Source organism: Oenanthe melanoleuca, chromosome 7 (genome assembly GCF_029582105.1).
Source record: "Oenanthe melanoleuca isolate GR-GAL-2019-014 chromosome 7, OMel1.0, whole genome shotgun sequence".
NCBI classification, from domain to species: domain Eukaryota; kingdom Metazoa; phylum Chordata; class Aves; order Passeriformes; family Muscicapidae; genus Oenanthe; species Oenanthe melanoleuca.
In genome coordinates this window covers 4,988,886-5,005,948 of record NC_079341.1, presented here as the reverse complement: position 1 = coordinate 5,005,948, position 17,063 = coordinate 4,988,886, and the positions used below count along the sequence as shown (strand labels likewise).

Genomic DNA, 17,063 nt, shown 5'->3' with positions numbered 1-17,063 from the left:
AAAATGCTGGATTCATTGAGGGGATGTGGAATAGATAAACTTAATACATACCTTGCATTGAGAAGTCAACTGTTTTAACTATGTTCTCTCTGTATTCTTACAAGATTTTAGAAATCAAGATAATTTTGTCCCTGTGCAAACAGACTTAATGGAAGGAAAGAACATGGTAGTTAAAAGCTTTCCTGTCTGAACAAGGTGATCCTATTAATAAAAAGGCCATACTTCTGTGCACCAGCAGTGCAAGTTCCTTCTAGCAAAGAATCCAGCCAGACAATATGAACAAAGCCAGCTGGTTCAGCACTTCAGTGCTCAGGGAGATTAGTGATTTTAATTATACACAATTTTTTGGTTGCAAATGCATTTTTTTATATAAGAGTTTACCCTCTAGTTAGTTTTCTTAATATTTCTTTTGTTTATGAGGGGGATTTTAGCAAAATGTAGATTATATAATGTCCTGCTCTCCATAAATGGAGATCAAGACTAGCCTAAGTCACTGCAAGGAAGTATTATCTTGGGCACCAGAAAAAATGTTATCTCAAATGGGAGTAAACTCAAATTACCTAAGGAGCAGCAGTGGCTTTTCAGCAAACCTCTTCTTGAAGTACCCCTAAGGAAGTAAATAGGTGTTGTTCATCTGTTCTGCTCCTCTACCAGGAAGGGATGATCTTGGTGAATCTTTGGGTGCCTAACATTTAGCAGGAAGATTGAAAGACAGGAAGAAGTATGGTCTTGGTTTGTTGGAGAATCTCTCTAAGTCTTCAATATATTGATATAAGCAACAGGATGTCACTGTTTTTTTCCTGTGAAAACTGTTTGGGATGAACTTGCATTGGTCTTTCATTTTATCCTATTGATTATTTGTTGTAGCATACAACATATGTATGTACACAAGATATACAACATACAGCATATCCTCTGATATCCTTAGGGAGAGAAGGAGAGCTAATCTAACAGTGCCTGAGAAATATTTCCAGCAAACCTGACTCAGACATGTGACACATTAGTCACATCAGTCTGCTGCCTAGTTGGAAACACCACTAAATCTGCTTTGGCACTTCAAAAGCAGAAGTAGGCTCTTCTGTGCAAGAAAAATCTGTGAAATAACAACCCCCCAAAGCTGCCCTGCTCCCAACACCAATCCTCCCTTTCAGAGAGGGTTTAGGACTTCAAGGCAGGAGGGAGGGGGGAAGGGGGAAGGTAAAGGATGGGGGGCAGAGGGAGGCAGTCTGGGGTGCTCAGGGCAGCATCCCCCTGTTGCTGCGGGGTTGTTGATGTTGTTTTCGCTGATGTTGATGCTGTTGATGTTGTTTTTGCTGTTGATGCTGTTGGTGCAGTTGATGCTGTTGATGCTGTTGATGCTGTTGATGCTGTTGCTGCTGTTGGTGCTGTTGGTGCTGTTGATGCTGTTGATGCTGTTAATGTTGTTTTTGCTGCTGTTGATGCTGTTGGTGCAGTTGGTGCTGTTGATGCTGTTGATGCTGTTGATGCTGTTGATGCTGTTGCTGCTGTTGATACTGTTGGTGCAGTTGGTGCTGTTGGTGCAGTTGGTGCTGTTGGTGCTGTTGATGTTGTTTTTGCCGCCGTTGATGCTGTTTCTGCTGCTGCTGTTGGTGCTGTTGATGTTGTTTTTGCCGCCGTTGATGCTGTTTCTGCTACTGTTGTTGGTGCTGTTGATGTGTTTGACGCTGTTTTTGCCGCTGTTGCTGCTGCCGATGCTGAAGTTTGGCGGGCGGTGCCTCCCCTGCCCTCCCCTCCCGCCGCCTCCCGCGGGAGCTGTCCACAGAGGGAGGTGCTGAACGAGGGAGGAAGCTGAAGGAGGGGAGGAAGCTGAAGGACGCGGACATCTTCGCTCCCCCCGGATTCCCTGCCTGCCTTCTGCAGCCATTTTGCACCGGCGGGGCTGAGGGAGGGCTGCGGGGAGGGAGGGGACAGGGTGAGGAGTTGCGGGGAGGCAGGGATGGGAGATCCCGGCTGGCGCGTCCGCTGAGGCTGCGGCGCTGTCGCCGGCACCATGGTGAAAAGGAAAAGCTCCGAGGGCCAGGAGCAGGAGAGTGGCCGTGGCATCCCCCTGCCCATCCAGACCTTCCTCTGGAGGCAAACCAGGTGAGGGCAGGGCGCTCGGGATGCGGCTGCAACAGGGCAGAGCGAGCGCGGAGGGGGTGCTGCGCGGCGGCACGGGGGATGCAGTTAGCACTGCGGCTGCAGTGTGGGAAAACCTGATTTTTGTACTCAGCACGGAGCAATTTGTGTGTGTCGGGTGTGGGAGGGGGGCTCAAGGCAGCTTAACCCGGCGGCAGCTTCTTGATTTGACTTTAAACCATCCATGTCCGTGTTGCTCTGTGCACCTTTCCCTTCCTCCCTGTCCCATGCTCCCCATCCCCTTCATCCCCCCCATTCCCATCTTTTAAGAGAATTCACAGAGTTCTTGTACCAGGAGCAGCATCCATCAGTGCTGCACCAGTCCTGCAGCTTTGCCTCTCTCTGTATTTGAGTATTTGCAGCCGTCCTGGAAGTGTTATCTGTGCTTTGAAAAGGTCAACATGGCAAACGGATAAAGTCTCACCTTATTTCACTGAACTGGAGAGGGAGGGGTTGGAGATGTGTGAATGTATGGCTGGGGCTCTATGTTCCCTGTGAATCCTGTCAGCCTCCTGTCCTAGCAGGATTCCAAATTGAAAACATCGTGGGGGCAGTGGGGGAGGTTGGAAGATTTGAAGGTTGTGGCTCTAATTTAAGGCCTCAGTCACAAAATCCCCTTATGCCACAGTCAATGTCCTTCAAAATAAAATTTAAAAAAACCCTGCAATAAGGTGACCTGGTTCTTTTTTTTAATATTTACTCTGATCTCATTCTGGAGGAGAAGGATAGAGGGTGGGTGTTCTCTACATGCAGCATACAGGCCTGCACTTCACCATGAGCCTTCCATGCCAGCAGCTGTGCAGGAAATATTTCATACAGAGCTGGCAAGTTGATCTCTGGCTGAAAAAATAGAGGCAAGGCAAAGTTCAGTAATATTTAACACATTTTAAACAGAATATGTTTAAAATCTTTCACTGAAGTAAAATGGCTGAAAATTGTCTGATGGAAGATTTTATCCCTGGGAACTTGTGGGCTGAATTAAATACCTCTTGAGATATCAGGGCAGATTTTCTTAACAGCATTTATCAAACATCATCAACAGGTATCTGAATGTAGTTTTGGCTTATGTCTTCCTTTATGCTGAGTTTCTCAGCCTTTTGACAATCTTCTGATATGAGAAGAATCCTAAAAATAACTAAAAAAAAAAATAAACGTATTGATGTACTGGATCTCTAATGCTTATTCTCCTTTCTTTCAGTGCATTTTTAAGACCTAAACTGGGGAAACAATATGAAGCTTCCTGTGTGGTATGTACATGTGTCTCTTTTGCAATGCTTGTTAGTAACTAACTTTTCATGCAAATCAATCTGACCACAGTGGCTGATCAGCTTACACCAGAAATGGATTTAGCCCATTCAGCTTCATTTTGAACTTTTATCACATGAAGGATTTTAAATTGTTCCCCTATAGAGAATTTGCATAACATGTCCATCTTTAGACACAACAAAAGAATTTATTTGGATATTAGTAATAAGTAATTAATTAGTAATGCTGTAATAATTAAATAAATAATGACATAGACAAACTGAGCTGTGGCAGTCTGGTTCTAACCTTGCAGTTCATCCTGTGTGGATGCTTCTGCATGAGATTGATGTCATTTCAGTTTGTGATTGCTGAAGGGTTCTCAAGCTTATAATCTGGAAAATCTAAACAATACTAGCAGGCTTTGAACAATACTTTTACTATTGTGCAAGATGGGAAACATTTCTACTGGAAATTATTAGGAGCATATCTTATCAGGATGATAACTCTTATTTCTAAGTCTGCTTCAAGTCAAGCCTCAAGGTACTGCCAAAAAAAGTCCAAAAAGGGAAGACATAAAGCAAGTTCAAATAAGATGGGTATCCAGAGAATTTCAGAATTCCTTGAATGGTTGCTGGCCTTTGGATTACTTAAAGTACATTAGGCAGTTGCAGCCGAACTTGACAGAGTGGAAAAATTTGGTCTGGACAAGTATCTTAATAGTTTAAAGTTCTTAGGTTGCTCTGCAGCAATTTTCTGACTTCCTTCTCACAAGGCATTATGCTGGAGAAGCTTTATCTGTTGCTGAGTCATTTTCTTCTAAGAAACCCATAAATTTTTCACAGTTTTTGCTAGATACCAAATAGAGGAGCACTGGCTCAGTGTGTTGGTGAGTAAAATACTCAATTCTAGCATATGCAGCAAAAAGCATCATCACTGGTGAATACCCACTGACAGTGTATGTTTGTTGAGAGGTTGGGAAATGGAAATTGTTCTGTCCTTTACTAGGAGCCTGGAGTGCAGGAACACCTGTAATCTGGGGCTGTGGCTTCACCTGTGGGCTCATACCTGTTACTGATGGGTAGCAGCTATGGCATCAGCTAATTCTGAAGTCCATTTCTTCTGTGAGCACACATTGAAATTTGCTAAGTGTAAAAAACAAGCTGCACCCAAAACCCCCCTAAACTGCAAGACAGCATTAATCACATGCTGCAGCCAAGAGAGAGGGAGCTCTGAGAAAAGGCTTTTCATAAAGATCCAATACATTTCCACCTCTTGGATGAAGAGCTTGGTTCTTCTCCAGTTCTTAACACAATCATTAGATTATGGTAGAAAATTTTCAAAGGTGGAGGTCAGTTTTGAGGAATTTGTGGGTTACAGCCTGAACTGACATACCTGCTTCATGCATCTTCTCTACCTACTGGTGCACAGGGATGTCTGCCCACCCCAACACGTTCTCTATTATCCAGTGGGGCAGCAGAGTGTTGAGTGCATGGGTGAGACGGGGTTTCTGGAACCTCCTGCTGACTATCCAACACCCCTGTACTGACTAGTGTGCCTAAAAATGCTGTACACCTGTTGCATGATCTGTCCTTTTATAATTCTCTAGCCAGGCATGTTAACTTTCTGGCAATGCCTATGACAACATTGTGCAGTATCCTGTTATTCTTGGCTCTAAACTTGCTGCAGCAGAATTTGCTGCATATTGTGCATTGAGGAAGCAGATGTTGGAGTCTGAGATTCAGTGATTGCAGCATCTGGTCTGCAAGAACACATTGCATTGCTTCTTTGAGCTTTGCTTTATACCATAATACTTGAGGCAAGAGCTGGCTCTTTCCTTGCATTGTTCTCTTTACCTGAGCCATCACCCTTACTTCAATAACAGCCTTTAAGCTGAAGGTAAATACCCTCCCCCATACATTGTCTTGCAACATCTAAATATGTTTGTGCCTCAGTATGGATTTAATGTTCTTTCTCCTCCCCATTCTGAAGTTGTTCTGCCCTGACACAAGGCCATTCCTAATGTGCATGAGTCAAAGCTGTAAATGACCTCACAGGAAGGCATGTGAGTGCTAGGACAAAGTGTTAGGACAAAGTGTTAGGACAAAGCTAACACATTTTTTGGGTGATGGTGAGGAACTCAAAGATATGCATAAATTCTTCTGCCCTGGCTTGCATTGGCCATGGAAGAACTCAAATCTTTTCTGGATTCTGCAAATTCAAAGTTTTCCTCTTTTCTGTTTTATTTTTTTTTTAGGTTTGGAAAGGTTTTGTTTTTTTGTTTGGTGCTTGTTTGTTTTGTTTTTGTTGTTTTGGGAGGTTTTTGGGGTTTCTTTTTGTTGTCGTGTTGTTGTTTTGCTTGTTTTTGAAAATGTAATTACATGTTTTGTTATTATGGATAATGAAAGTACAGCTATGGAAACAAGTTCAGAAAGGGGCCACCTTTATTTTACCCAGTCAATGGACATGGTTGCAGAAAACTGAATTTCTGTAAGTAAGGTGTTTGGCATCTACTTGTGAATGTGCTATTGCTGTGTTTAGTAAAGAATGGAGGCTTACCATCCCTTGTGCCATGAACTCCTGGGTTCCCAGATCTTTCTAGGAACTCTTCCTTGCTCAGGGACCTGCCCCAGACTGGCAGCACTTCCTTCCTGCACTTCCAGAATGCTGCTGAAATGGGAACAGACAGCCTGGAGGTGCCTGGACAAGAGCTGCAGGACACAGCAGACTGTGGCACACAGGCTGATCTGCTCACAAGGTATTTGGTTCTTGGTGGAGATGAAGGTGAAAGGAGAACAGCAGCAGTGGGAAGGCAGCCAGACAGGGCTGGCCACCCATCCCTGTGAAAACAGCTGTCACCACCAGGCTAAAAGGAAAAACGCTGTGTAAGTGGTCCTGAGGGAGCTGAACACACACACAGCCCTGCTGAAAGAGGCTGATCCTCCAGCCAAGGCACTAACTCCCCCCTGGCAGATGTTCTTTATCTGCCTCTGGTGTGTGGGGGTGCTGTGGGCATGAACAAGCCTGCTCTGAGCAGGGAGTTGTTTTCTCAGCCAAGCTGCAGCCCCGAGGCTGTGGCTCCAGACACACCCATAGCATGACAGCATCTGTCCTCTGACTCACTCACAGGGAGCTCCCTCAGACATTCTCATTCTGCCTTCTTATTGAAACATGGAGCTCCTCTCAGCTACGGCAGCAGTTGCTTAGTTCATTTCATGTGGGGTGAAAATTAGCTCTTCTGCCCCAGTGTCTGCATATTCCCTTCTGGAAGAGAAGAGCCACAGCACACCCAAAGGAGGCTCTCCAGGAGCAGCACAGGACCCTGCATCTTGAGTGCCTTAGTGGAAAGCTCCAGGCAAATTCCACAGGAGCACTTCTCCTTCTGCATGTTGCTGTAGGTTTGCTTGTGGCAGGTATCAGAGTGGGGCTTGGTGCCAGTTTAGTTGTGCATGCCAATTTAGATGTGCAGTTTAGCACATCCACAGCAGCAGCTTTGTACCAGGCAGTGCCTGTAGCAGGCATGGACCTTCAGTGGTTTCCATGCAGCAGGTTTTGTGTTTGCATTTTTCTGGCAACACACAGTGCTTGTGATCACATAAGCTATTCCAGAAGTGAATCTTTCATTGCAGTACACAAAGATTTGGCTTTCTGCTCAGGCTTGGAAAGAACAGAAGAATCTGGTGGCTAACCACACAGGGAAATCTTCACAAGGGCTCAGCAGCCCAAAATGTTGTGATAAATACAAACCTAATCTAAAGATATAATTGCAGAGTCTTTAGCTGCCTCTTGAGTTTCTGAAGTGTGCAGGCTGTGGGTCAGAGCTTGCAGAAGGCAATTGCTGGGGAACTTTCTGCCTGATGCCATTGAAGTAGCCAGGAATGAGTTCTTGAATAAAGAGCCAGGGAGCACCAAGGTGTCTTCTGTCACACTTCAGAATAGCCTTGGTGTTCCCAGTGGGATTTTTTTTCATCCCCCTGCCTTGCAAACTGAACAGCTTTGTCAACCCTACTAAGTGTGAGCTTATGGTTTGGCTTTTGTGCTGGAGGTGAGATGATTCAGTTCAATAAGCTTGGTCAGCTCTGGTGCTTGGCTGGCCTTTCAGTGAGCTAATCCAGCTCACAGACTCGGGTAGGAACCCCTTACCTCTGCACTGACCTTCCTTTGGCCTGTGTAGAGGCTTGGCTTGGTTGAATGAAGGATCCAGTGAGCCCCAGAGCTGATGGATGAGTGGAAATAGGAGAGTGTGGCTGGAGCAATGACTGAGGAGTGGTCCCTGTCCTCTTCTGATAAAAATAAAAACCTCATGTTTTTCACTGGCTCTTTCAAGCTTTGTGGTCATTGTAACAATGCACCTCTTCTTCTTCTTCTTCTGGGAATACTTTCCTGCTTTGTTTTCCCCTTTTGTTGTGCAATAGTCCCTTGACTGGGCTACTTATTCTAAACCTCTTCTGTCTTTATACTAATGCACTCTCTGTCCTGCTGTGAATCCTGGCTGGAACAGAACAGTCAGGCCTTAGGATAGGTGCTTTACTGCCTGTCCTGTCTGGGCTTTCAAACCATCAGTACCCCTTCATTTTGCCTCCATTCCTGAGCTGATAGGGTTGAATGGCAGGAGAGTGTTTTCCTTTCAGATGCTGTGGCCCCCAGGAGATCACTGTAAGGGTTACTTGAAGCATCCCTTCCCTGGCAGACAGGTTATCCATTCCTGGTGCTAAGAGGCACATATTGCTGATAGCATGATCCATGGCACATTATTTTTGATTGATCCTCAGGAAGCCAGTGTTTTTTCCATGTATTAAAGCAAATGCCCTCCAGTTTCAGCCATTAGTCCATAAAGAAAATGTATTATAAATTCTGACTGCAGCCTAGTGTTTCTGATAGGTGGGCAGTGTGACCTCCTGCACACTGATATTTGTTGGCAGCTCTGATGGCTGCTGTCAGTATTTCAGGGTTCAGTCTGTTGGCCTCAATTTTACAGGAAAAGAAGTGATATGTTTGGTGTTGCAGGATAAAAATGGGTGAAACAGCTTGTGAGCAAACAGGTAGCCATGAGGTTAAGCTGGTTTATGGCAAGGACATGCCTTGTCATTATCTTTGCCATAAGTACTTCAGTGAAGGAATATAACTGCACTTGTGACATATAAAAAGATCTTTCTATCTGATCAGGGCAGCAATTTACTGAAAGGGTTGGAGCAGATAACAATAAGGAGCTTCCTTAGGGACTTCAGCAGCAGAGAGCCTCATTTTGTGTTGTTTGAGGTGGAAATAATGAACTTGCTGCAGCCATCAGCTCTGTAAGTGTTCCCAAAACCATTACATCACAGCTGGACAAAGAATTTGTACACTGGCCATTTTTTGTGACAGGGTGTGAAAACATTTCCTAAGGCCCAAATACCTTTAGTGGTTTGCCCTTTGTGTTACACTGAACTGAAAGAGTCTGTGTGCTTAGGAATATCCAGCACCCAGCTCCACAAACACAAGATTTCCTTAGCTCCTGTGGCTTCTAACAGGATTGCTGTAAGTCTGGTTTGATGTCAGCACTTACTAATATACAGATGGTGCTAGCTTCAGTTCTCTTATATTGCAGAAAATATATTGAATGGTCCATTAATTTCTTACTCAAGTATGTCCATATGTCTGGTGAGCTTTAGTTATTAGAGTTTGCAAGACAAATATGATAAATATGATAAAATTTGCTTCAGTTATACAATTAGAAGTTTTAAAAAGAGGATGTTCATGTACTGGAAAGAATGCACAGAAATAGATATCTTTATATATTTTTTTTTTTTTTCTTTTTGTTCTTACTTTTAGTCTTTTGAAAGAGTGTTAGTGGAAAACAAGCTGCATGGCCTTTCTCCAGCCCTGTCTGAAGCCATCCAGAGCATTTCTCGCTGGGAACTGGTGCAGGCTGCCCTCCCTCACGTGCTGCACTGCACTGCAACGCTGCTCTCCAACAGGAACAAGCTGGGTTAGTGCTCACCTGGCCTTCTTGTCCATTATTGCCACTTCCAGTATGACAGATTGCTGCTCAGAGTGCAGATTCTAAATCCTCAGAATCCTAATTGGTTTCTTCTGGGGATTGCCTTTTTTGATGATTGTCTTTCTCAGTGATAGAAGGGTGACCTGTGAAATCTTCCCCAGTGCAGTTAGTGGTCTGGTGAGCTGAAGAGTCAGACTAGTTCAATAATATTTTGCTAGTTATTTCCCAGCAATAATAGAACTTATTTAAGCACCCAGCAGGCATAGATTCCTTGAAGGAATATGGATTTCTTCCAAGGCATGTGCTGCAGTGGTCAGTTGCAGCAGGTACTTTTATTATCTTCAGTTTTTAGGGGTTTTCTTCCTATTTTTATTTATACCAATGCATGTATCTCTCAGCAAATATTCAAACAGACAATAGAGAGGCAGGTACAAATCCAACTTACTTTACTTACTTTTGTACTGATTTCAGCAGTGACTTCAGCAGGAATTTGCTTCCTGAGACAAGAGGGAACATGAACAAGGCACAGCTTGATCACCTTGCAGTGCTCACTGGCATTGTGTCCTATTCAACAAAGTCAAACAGACAAGACTGAGTTGAGTTAGTTTCTTTTGGGACCACTCTATGTCCATGCTGCTGACATTGCACAGACTGAGCTCCAAATGCTGGGAAATAAATTGAGGCTTCTGATTTTGGAGGTTTCAGATAAAATGAGACAGAATGCTGGTGCTTTTAACTGTAGAATTTTAATTTTCAAATGCTTCTCTGGGAGTTAGATGTCCAGCCTGCAGTGCAATTATGAAACAATGTCAGAAGCATCATTAATGGTGAGAATGGTACCTTGTGGGATATTGTGATGCATTTTTCCATGCAGGACATCAGGATAAGCTCGGAGTAGCTGAAACAAAACTTCTTCACACTCTTCACTGGATGCTGCTGGAGGCTCCCCAGGACTGCAGCAATGACAGATTTGGAGGAGACAGAGGCTCCAGCTGGGGAGGGAGCAGCAGTGCCTTTATCCACCAGGCTGAAAACCAAGGATCACCAGGGCATCCCCGGCCCAGCCCCGTGACTGATGAGGAGGAGAATAACAGAAGGAAGTTCTTCCAGAATTCCATGGCCACAGTAGAGCTGTTTGTGTTCCTCTTTGCTCCCCTGGTCCACAGGATTAGGGTAAGTGGTAAACTGCAGGAAAGGAATGATTCAGCCTTTGTGATTGTTATTTAATTCAGCTTGCAGTGCACACTGAGTACTGCTGGAAATATTTTACCAAGCTGCCATTGGGAAGAAATCCTTCCAGTGACATGAACAATCACCACAGCATCAGGCAGGCACAAGACAAAAAAAAATAGAAAGTGAGCCATTTTTAGCCTTTGGTGATGGCAAAGATCTGTGGACCCTGTGGAGTTTCTGGGATCCTGAAATCTGCAGAAAGGATTATGAGCTTTAACTTGCTCCAGTGATTCTCAACCACTGCTCAGAAAAGCCTTGCTGGATTTCCAGGGATTCCACCGTGGGGTTGCCACTGGGATTTGTTGTTGTCATTGCTGATCATCCTGATGCTAATTACCAGGTTACAAGCATGGCAGTGGCAAAGGCAGTGGAGCATTCTCTTGTTCTGAAGTGTGAAGCAGGCTGCAGACCTCCTGCCTACTGGTGCTCCTCTGTTCATTTTATAGAGTGCATCAGCTTTGCAGAGAGATGTGATGAAAAGATATTTTCTTTATGCTCTGACTCCTGCCTCTGGGAAGCTGCCATTTAGCCTTTGTTTCCAGCTAGGCCTGGCAAAGAGTAGATCCTTGAAAAAAGAACTGTAAAGTCATGAAGTGATGGGGCTGTCTGTTCTAATCCTGCCTTCTGTGCTGCAACAGTTGAAGAAGGTAGATAAAGAATAGTCTTTTCATTAATGCAGGTAAAAGCAAGACTGGAGAACAAGATTCTTTCTCTGCTTCTGCTACTGAAATCTTGTGCAGTAGTGTTTAATTTATTTAGCCCAGATTTTTCATACTTGTTTACTGGTTTTCTGTAGGCTGCAGGTCAGGAAGAGATATTGAATTCTTCCCAGCTCTGCACACAAAAATGCAGGCTGCTGCTTGAATAAATGGAATGAAACCTGGAGTTGACCTTGGCCATTAGAGATTGGAGTTCCAATATTCTACATTAATCTTTCTGGCATGTTGTTTTCAAGATGGGGTTGATAACAATATCTCAAGTTTACCTTGAATATCTCTGAGATCTCTGGAGTACTGTGGTGATGAACATTGAAAAGCCAATTAAAACATGCACTTTTCTGTCATCAAAACCAAGTGCAGGAAAGGAGTTAAATGAGGCATGTAAATGGCTCACTAAGTGAGCTTTGTCCTCTCAGTGTCTTTTAAGTCTCAGGGGAAGAATACTACCTGATCAGACAGCCAAAGCAATGCATGGCCTCAAGGGAGATGACACATGTTTGCATAGGCAGACCTAACCTGTTTCCTCAATTTCCAAGTAATGCTTTAATATTTAGTATTCTTATTCTTTTGGGGAAGGAGTTCAAGTCTTAGAGTGTAAATCCTACAGCTGAGCTTGAATACTAAACATAGTGCTTATGTATAATTAAAAGAGGATATTTTTTGTGACAGGAATGGCCTTTTCTGTTACAGCTTAATGACCAGGAAAAACAGGGTTCATTGACTGGAATAGAAATTTCATTTGGAAAAAAAAAAAACTTTTGCATATTTTTGGACTGAAATTTCCCCACGGTTTTTTACTAGCCACAGTTGACCTGTATAGAGCCTGCTGGGTATTGTCAGCAGCCCTTGAGTTACCATATACTGACTGGACAAATGCACATGATATCACTTATTTCTTGTAAGGTCTGTGCATTGCAGAAATGACAGTATTTACTGACTGGGAACAACATTCTGGTTTTTTTTCCAGGAGTCTGACCTGACATTCCGGTTGGCTAGTGGCCTTGTTATTTGGCAGCCAATGTGGGAGCACAGGCAGCCTGAAGTTTCTGCCTTCAATGCTCTTGTGAAACCCATCAGGAACATCATCACAGGTCTGTGACTGGATCTGGGGAGCCTTTCCCTTTGTTTGCCTGATGCTGCCCTTGCATTCTGTAGCCATTGTACATAAGGAATATGTTGATCCTGCAGGAACCTGTTAATGTAGTTTGTTTCCTCTCAGAGTCAATTGAATAATAATTAAATATGAGATGGGAGAACCATTGCAAATAGGAAATTAGTCCTAAGTCTTCTTTGACTATTGGATTTTTTTCTATAAGTCTGTCTGTGGTCAGAAAATCCTTAAAAATAGCTTCAGAAGTAAAGTCTGGAAGAAAAATGAAAGTTTTTCAGCAGGACAGAAATACTGCTTGGAATGGAATCTTTTATGTCTAGGAAGATGCTGCTTAGCATTTTATCAAACTGGGAAAAAAGAAAGTCAATTTATTTAAATTTTCCTTCAAACAGCAAATAAAAAAAATCTAATGAGGAAGTTTTGCAATAGTTGTTTTGCAGTCAGTCTGATTCAAAGTCATATCTGCACAACTTTCAACAGAATTTCAAGACTTGCCATCCTAGTCTGTGTGATACCCTTGGTCTGCCACAGTGTTTCAGACTTTCTGTGAGACATCCATGTATTTCCTGTGCTGAAGGCATTTGGCAAATTGGAAATCACAATACACTTTGACTGATGTAACCTAGAAAATGACCTGAATATATGTACAAATAGGATGAAGAACTCCAAAATAAAAGGCACTGCTCTGCACAGGAAAACACAACTGATGGTGAATGGATTTAGGATTAAATTTCTATTCAAATTTAATTTTAAAGATATAGAGATTTTCAGTAGACAGTGCTGTTGACAACACAATGGAAAGAACTGAAGGAACTAACCCAGTCCTCTTTTCTTTTTATGCCTGTGACTAGTGCCTGGGAAGATTGCAGCAGATAGATGCTGGATTTTGTTTTCTGGTTTATCCTTTTATTGTAATACTTTATAATATGTACATTACAGTGTAGGAGGCATTTCCTGAAATGTCCTGCTTTGTCTTCTTTTCTCAGCCAAGAGAAGTTCTCCCAGCAATAATCAGAGCATGACTTGTGAATCCCCCAATCTGGACAGTGGACATACTGAGGTAAATTCTGTGCTAGGGTTTGGCAAGCTTCAATAAGGTGCTGAGGGAGAGGGGAATAAATATAATAATATAGATATAATATCTTGTGTATGGCAGGAGGGTTGGGGCTTGATTTTAAGGTCCTTCTATCCCAAATCATTCTCCTGGGCAGGAGACCTGTACAAAGTACAATATTCCCTTTGCCTGGGCAATGCCTTGTATGGAGAAGCCCCAGGATTGATCAGTTTTTCCATGGTATTGTGGTGTAAGGAATGGTCATGTCTCAGCCCAAATTGCACTTATAAAACTAACATGGGAGAGATAAATATGTTTATATACCTGTTTTCTTTTTTACAACTATCCAAAGGGACTGCAGGTGGTCTGTGAGACAACACAGCCAGATCCTGCACCTCCAAAGGCTTCTGTTTCTGCATGTCATCCTGGAAACTCCTTGGATGGAAGTGTGTCCTCCCAAACCTCCCAGGAGAGAAGTACTGCACATCCCAGGTACAAAACCATCAGGAAAAAATTGGGCTCATGTGATTCAGTGGTATCCACTTTTGTCTGGACATGCTGAGAGTGCTGGATGTTTGTATCCAATTCTTAATTCAACAAATCTCAGGTCTGGGTGATGAAAAATGTGGCAGCACTTGTTACTCAATGCTGTTTTCTTTGGAGAAATCTCTAGCTGGCCTGTTGGGACACTCTGGTCATTTCTAGAATGTTGGTTTCTTGTAATTAAAGACTCAAAAATAACCTTCAGGTTCATCCCTTCTGGGCTGGATTCAGCTTCAGGCAACTGATGTATTATCTGGCTCCCTTCTGACCAGATTTTCTTCCCCCCAGCAAAGAATTTCTGCAAGTTTCACTCCATTGCCTTCATTGCCTCCTTTGCATCCTGTTGCACAGCTGGCTTTAGACTTGGCACCAATAAATTCATCTAGATTTGGGCACATAAGGGTAGAACTAGATTTTCAGTAGTGCTGGACACTCAGTAGTGCCATAAAGTAAATCAAGTTGATGAGTATTTTCAGAGATTTTGGGAAGGGAGAGCTATAATTTTAAGTCTCTGGGAGTGTTACTTAAACACCTGAAAACTCTGGTCTTGTTGCTTATCTCTTTTGAGAAATGTCATATCCAAAACACTGCAGTTTTAGGAAATGGCTTCATTACCGTGCCAGAAGTATGGGATGGAGTGATTATCTGGATATCAGCTAGGAACAGCTCTGATCTCTCAAATGGGAGCTCAGGGCACCCTTTCAGTGATGCAAAGGAAAAAGCTCTTTGTCAAAGCTCCCATCCCATCAGGAAGCTTCCCTTGGGATTTTTTATCAAGCCTGTTGCCAGTTCTGGATCTGTGTTTAATTTGAGTTAATGTGAGCCAGTGAAACTGAAGGTGGGGACAGAGCTGCCTTTCTGTGTGTGAACACTACTGCTCAGAGTGCACAGCTGTAAAAAAAAACAAGCAGCCTTTTAAGAAGACGGAATCAGGTGATCAATTTGTCAGGCAGGGTCTGGTGGTTGCCATGGGGATGGAGCTGCAGACAGGCTTTGAAGAGAGCATCATTGTGCCTCCTCATTTGCAGAACTCATTGATGAGTTAAAACTGTGCAGGGACCTTTGGTTGCCAAGCAGCAGATAACTGTGGAGAAAGTGTTGTTTGCTCTGCTTGCCAGCAGCCAAAGTATTCCTTTGTCCTTGGCCAGGGGTTGAAGGAAGGCTGCATTTCCACTGTCCCTGCAGTCACAGGCAACCACGAGCTGATTATACAAGCACTAGATTTTCCTCTAAATGAACTAGAGTTTAATTTCTGGTTCTCCAGAAACTGTTTAAACAAATTTGTTTGTTCTGATCCTAGCTAAGTGTTGCTCCTCCACTCAGTGTAATTCTCTATGCAGACATGACACAGTTTAATCCTGGAGCAAATAAAACTAAATAAAAAAACCAGCCCTTTACCCAGCTGCTGCCTTGAACAGCTGCCTGGGAAATAGACTTTGCAGGAAGGACTTTAGTTACAAATATTTCATAAGGAGAACATGCCTGGCTCCAGCCTGTGCCATGCCTCAGTTTTCCTGTGCCACAGGGAAGGGAGCATGAAAGACTGGTTAGGGTCCTGCAGAGACCAGAGAGCATCACCTTTCACAATTACAGGGTTTTGTTTCCTCTGCTGGGATACTGCTGAGTTTTTGCAGGCTAAATCTATGTGACACAACCTGAACTTTGACAAAAGCACGCTTCACATTTGGTTCATGGGGAAAACATTGCAGCATATTCCCATTTCACATTGTTTTCTTTCCTAATTCAGTTTTTCAGGGTTTTTGTGACAGCTCACTTTGAAGTTGTCAAACTTGCAGCCTTTTTACCTGGAATGCAGCACTAGGGGAGAAACTTTGGAGCTGTGTGTTTTGTATAGTGTGGCATATGCTGACACAGGCTGGGCTGCAGGGCCAAGTGCCTCCAGCATTGGCTTGTGGGTCTGGCAGCAAACCAGCTCCTGCAAGCCTGAGCTCCAGATCCATGTGCTGATCCAAGCCCAGCCTTGGCACCTGCTCATAAGATGGAGCAGGGTTCATGTGATTCCAATAGTGCCAGTGTTCAATGCACACTTTTTCTCCTTTGCCAGTTCCATGCCTGTGTTGGAGGCACAGGGCAGAGATCCAGCAAAGCACTTACTTAGCACATGCACTTCAGCACTCAGAGGTCCCACTGTGTTGGTTTTCCTGGGATATCTTTTCTTTCTCTTGTATTTACATATATCTATGTACACAAACCACAGGACAGGAATGCTGGAGCAGCTGACTCAAAGCTTTATTCCTTCACAATCATCAGTCTCATTTTACAGAACCAAGCAAGGGAGATGGAACAGCTTCAGATCCCAGCACAGCTGACAAAATTCTCTTTGTTACAAAGTCTTTTAACAACTTTCTAGCCAATAGCATAACGTTAAAAGCTGACAAGGGTTGCTCAGGCCAATTAATAAAGCCACATGCACATCTTACTTTGAACAATGCTTGCTTGTAATAGTTTAAAAGAATGGATAAAGCTTCATTATTAACCTTACATATTTCTATTATCCTGCTTAACATATTTTCCTAAGGCCTATCTCTACAGCTCACAGCCCTATTTTTTCTTCAGCATTCTTGCATTTCTCCATCCTGAGATTTGCTTCCACACAGCTTTCTGAAAGTTCTGTACCTTTTCTGTTTCCCACACCACTGGTCAGTATTGTTGCTGTTCCCTAAGACTTTTCTGGACTGTGGCCTTGGGCCCATCTGTTCAGAATGTGGTGGTACCCAGCTGGAGATGGGGATGACCTCTCCACACTGTTTGCATGGTGTTTTGCAGAGTTGATAATATAAATGGCTTTTAACAAAAAGCAAAACACCCACTTGATGATCTTGTGATGATTCTCAAATGCCTGAGAATATAGTGCATGAAAGCACTCTTAATTTTTTTATAATCCCAAAATCCCAGGAATGAGCAGGTCACAGAAGTGTGTTTCTAATACAGAATGGAAACATTGAAAATATGTATTCAGCAGACCAAAAAAAAAAAAAAATAATAATTCCAGAGTTCCTGTACCACCCCCAGGGTTTCACA

The 17,063-nt window shown here is 43.3% G+C and overlaps 1 protein-coding gene across 3 annotated transcripts in view; it reads left to right on the top strand.

Annotated features, from left to right (window-relative positions):
• The first annotated feature begins 1,778 nt into the window (after window positions 1-1,778).
• Window positions 1,779-17,063, top strand: part of UNC80 (unc-80 homolog, NALCN channel complex subunit) — a 121,045-nt gene continuing 105,760 nt past the window's right edge. For all 3 annotated transcript variants that reach the window (XM_056495900.1, XM_056495898.1, XM_056495899.1), the window contains exons 1-7: window positions 1,779-2,103; window positions 3,338-3,386; window positions 9,193-9,349; window positions 10,236-10,534; window positions 12,281-12,404; window positions 13,411-13,484; window positions 13,831-13,970. In XM_056495900.1, the coding sequence (XP_056351875.1) occupies window positions 2,012-2,103; window positions 3,338-3,386; window positions 9,193-9,349; window positions 10,236-10,534; window positions 12,281-12,404; window positions 13,411-13,484; window positions 13,831-13,970 (935 nt within the window). In that variant the 5' untranslated portion in view covers window positions 1,779-2,011. The remainder of the gene's footprint in view (window positions 2,104-3,337; window positions 3,387-9,192; window positions 9,350-10,235; window positions 10,535-12,280; window positions 12,405-13,410; window positions 13,485-13,830; window positions 13,971-17,063) is intronic.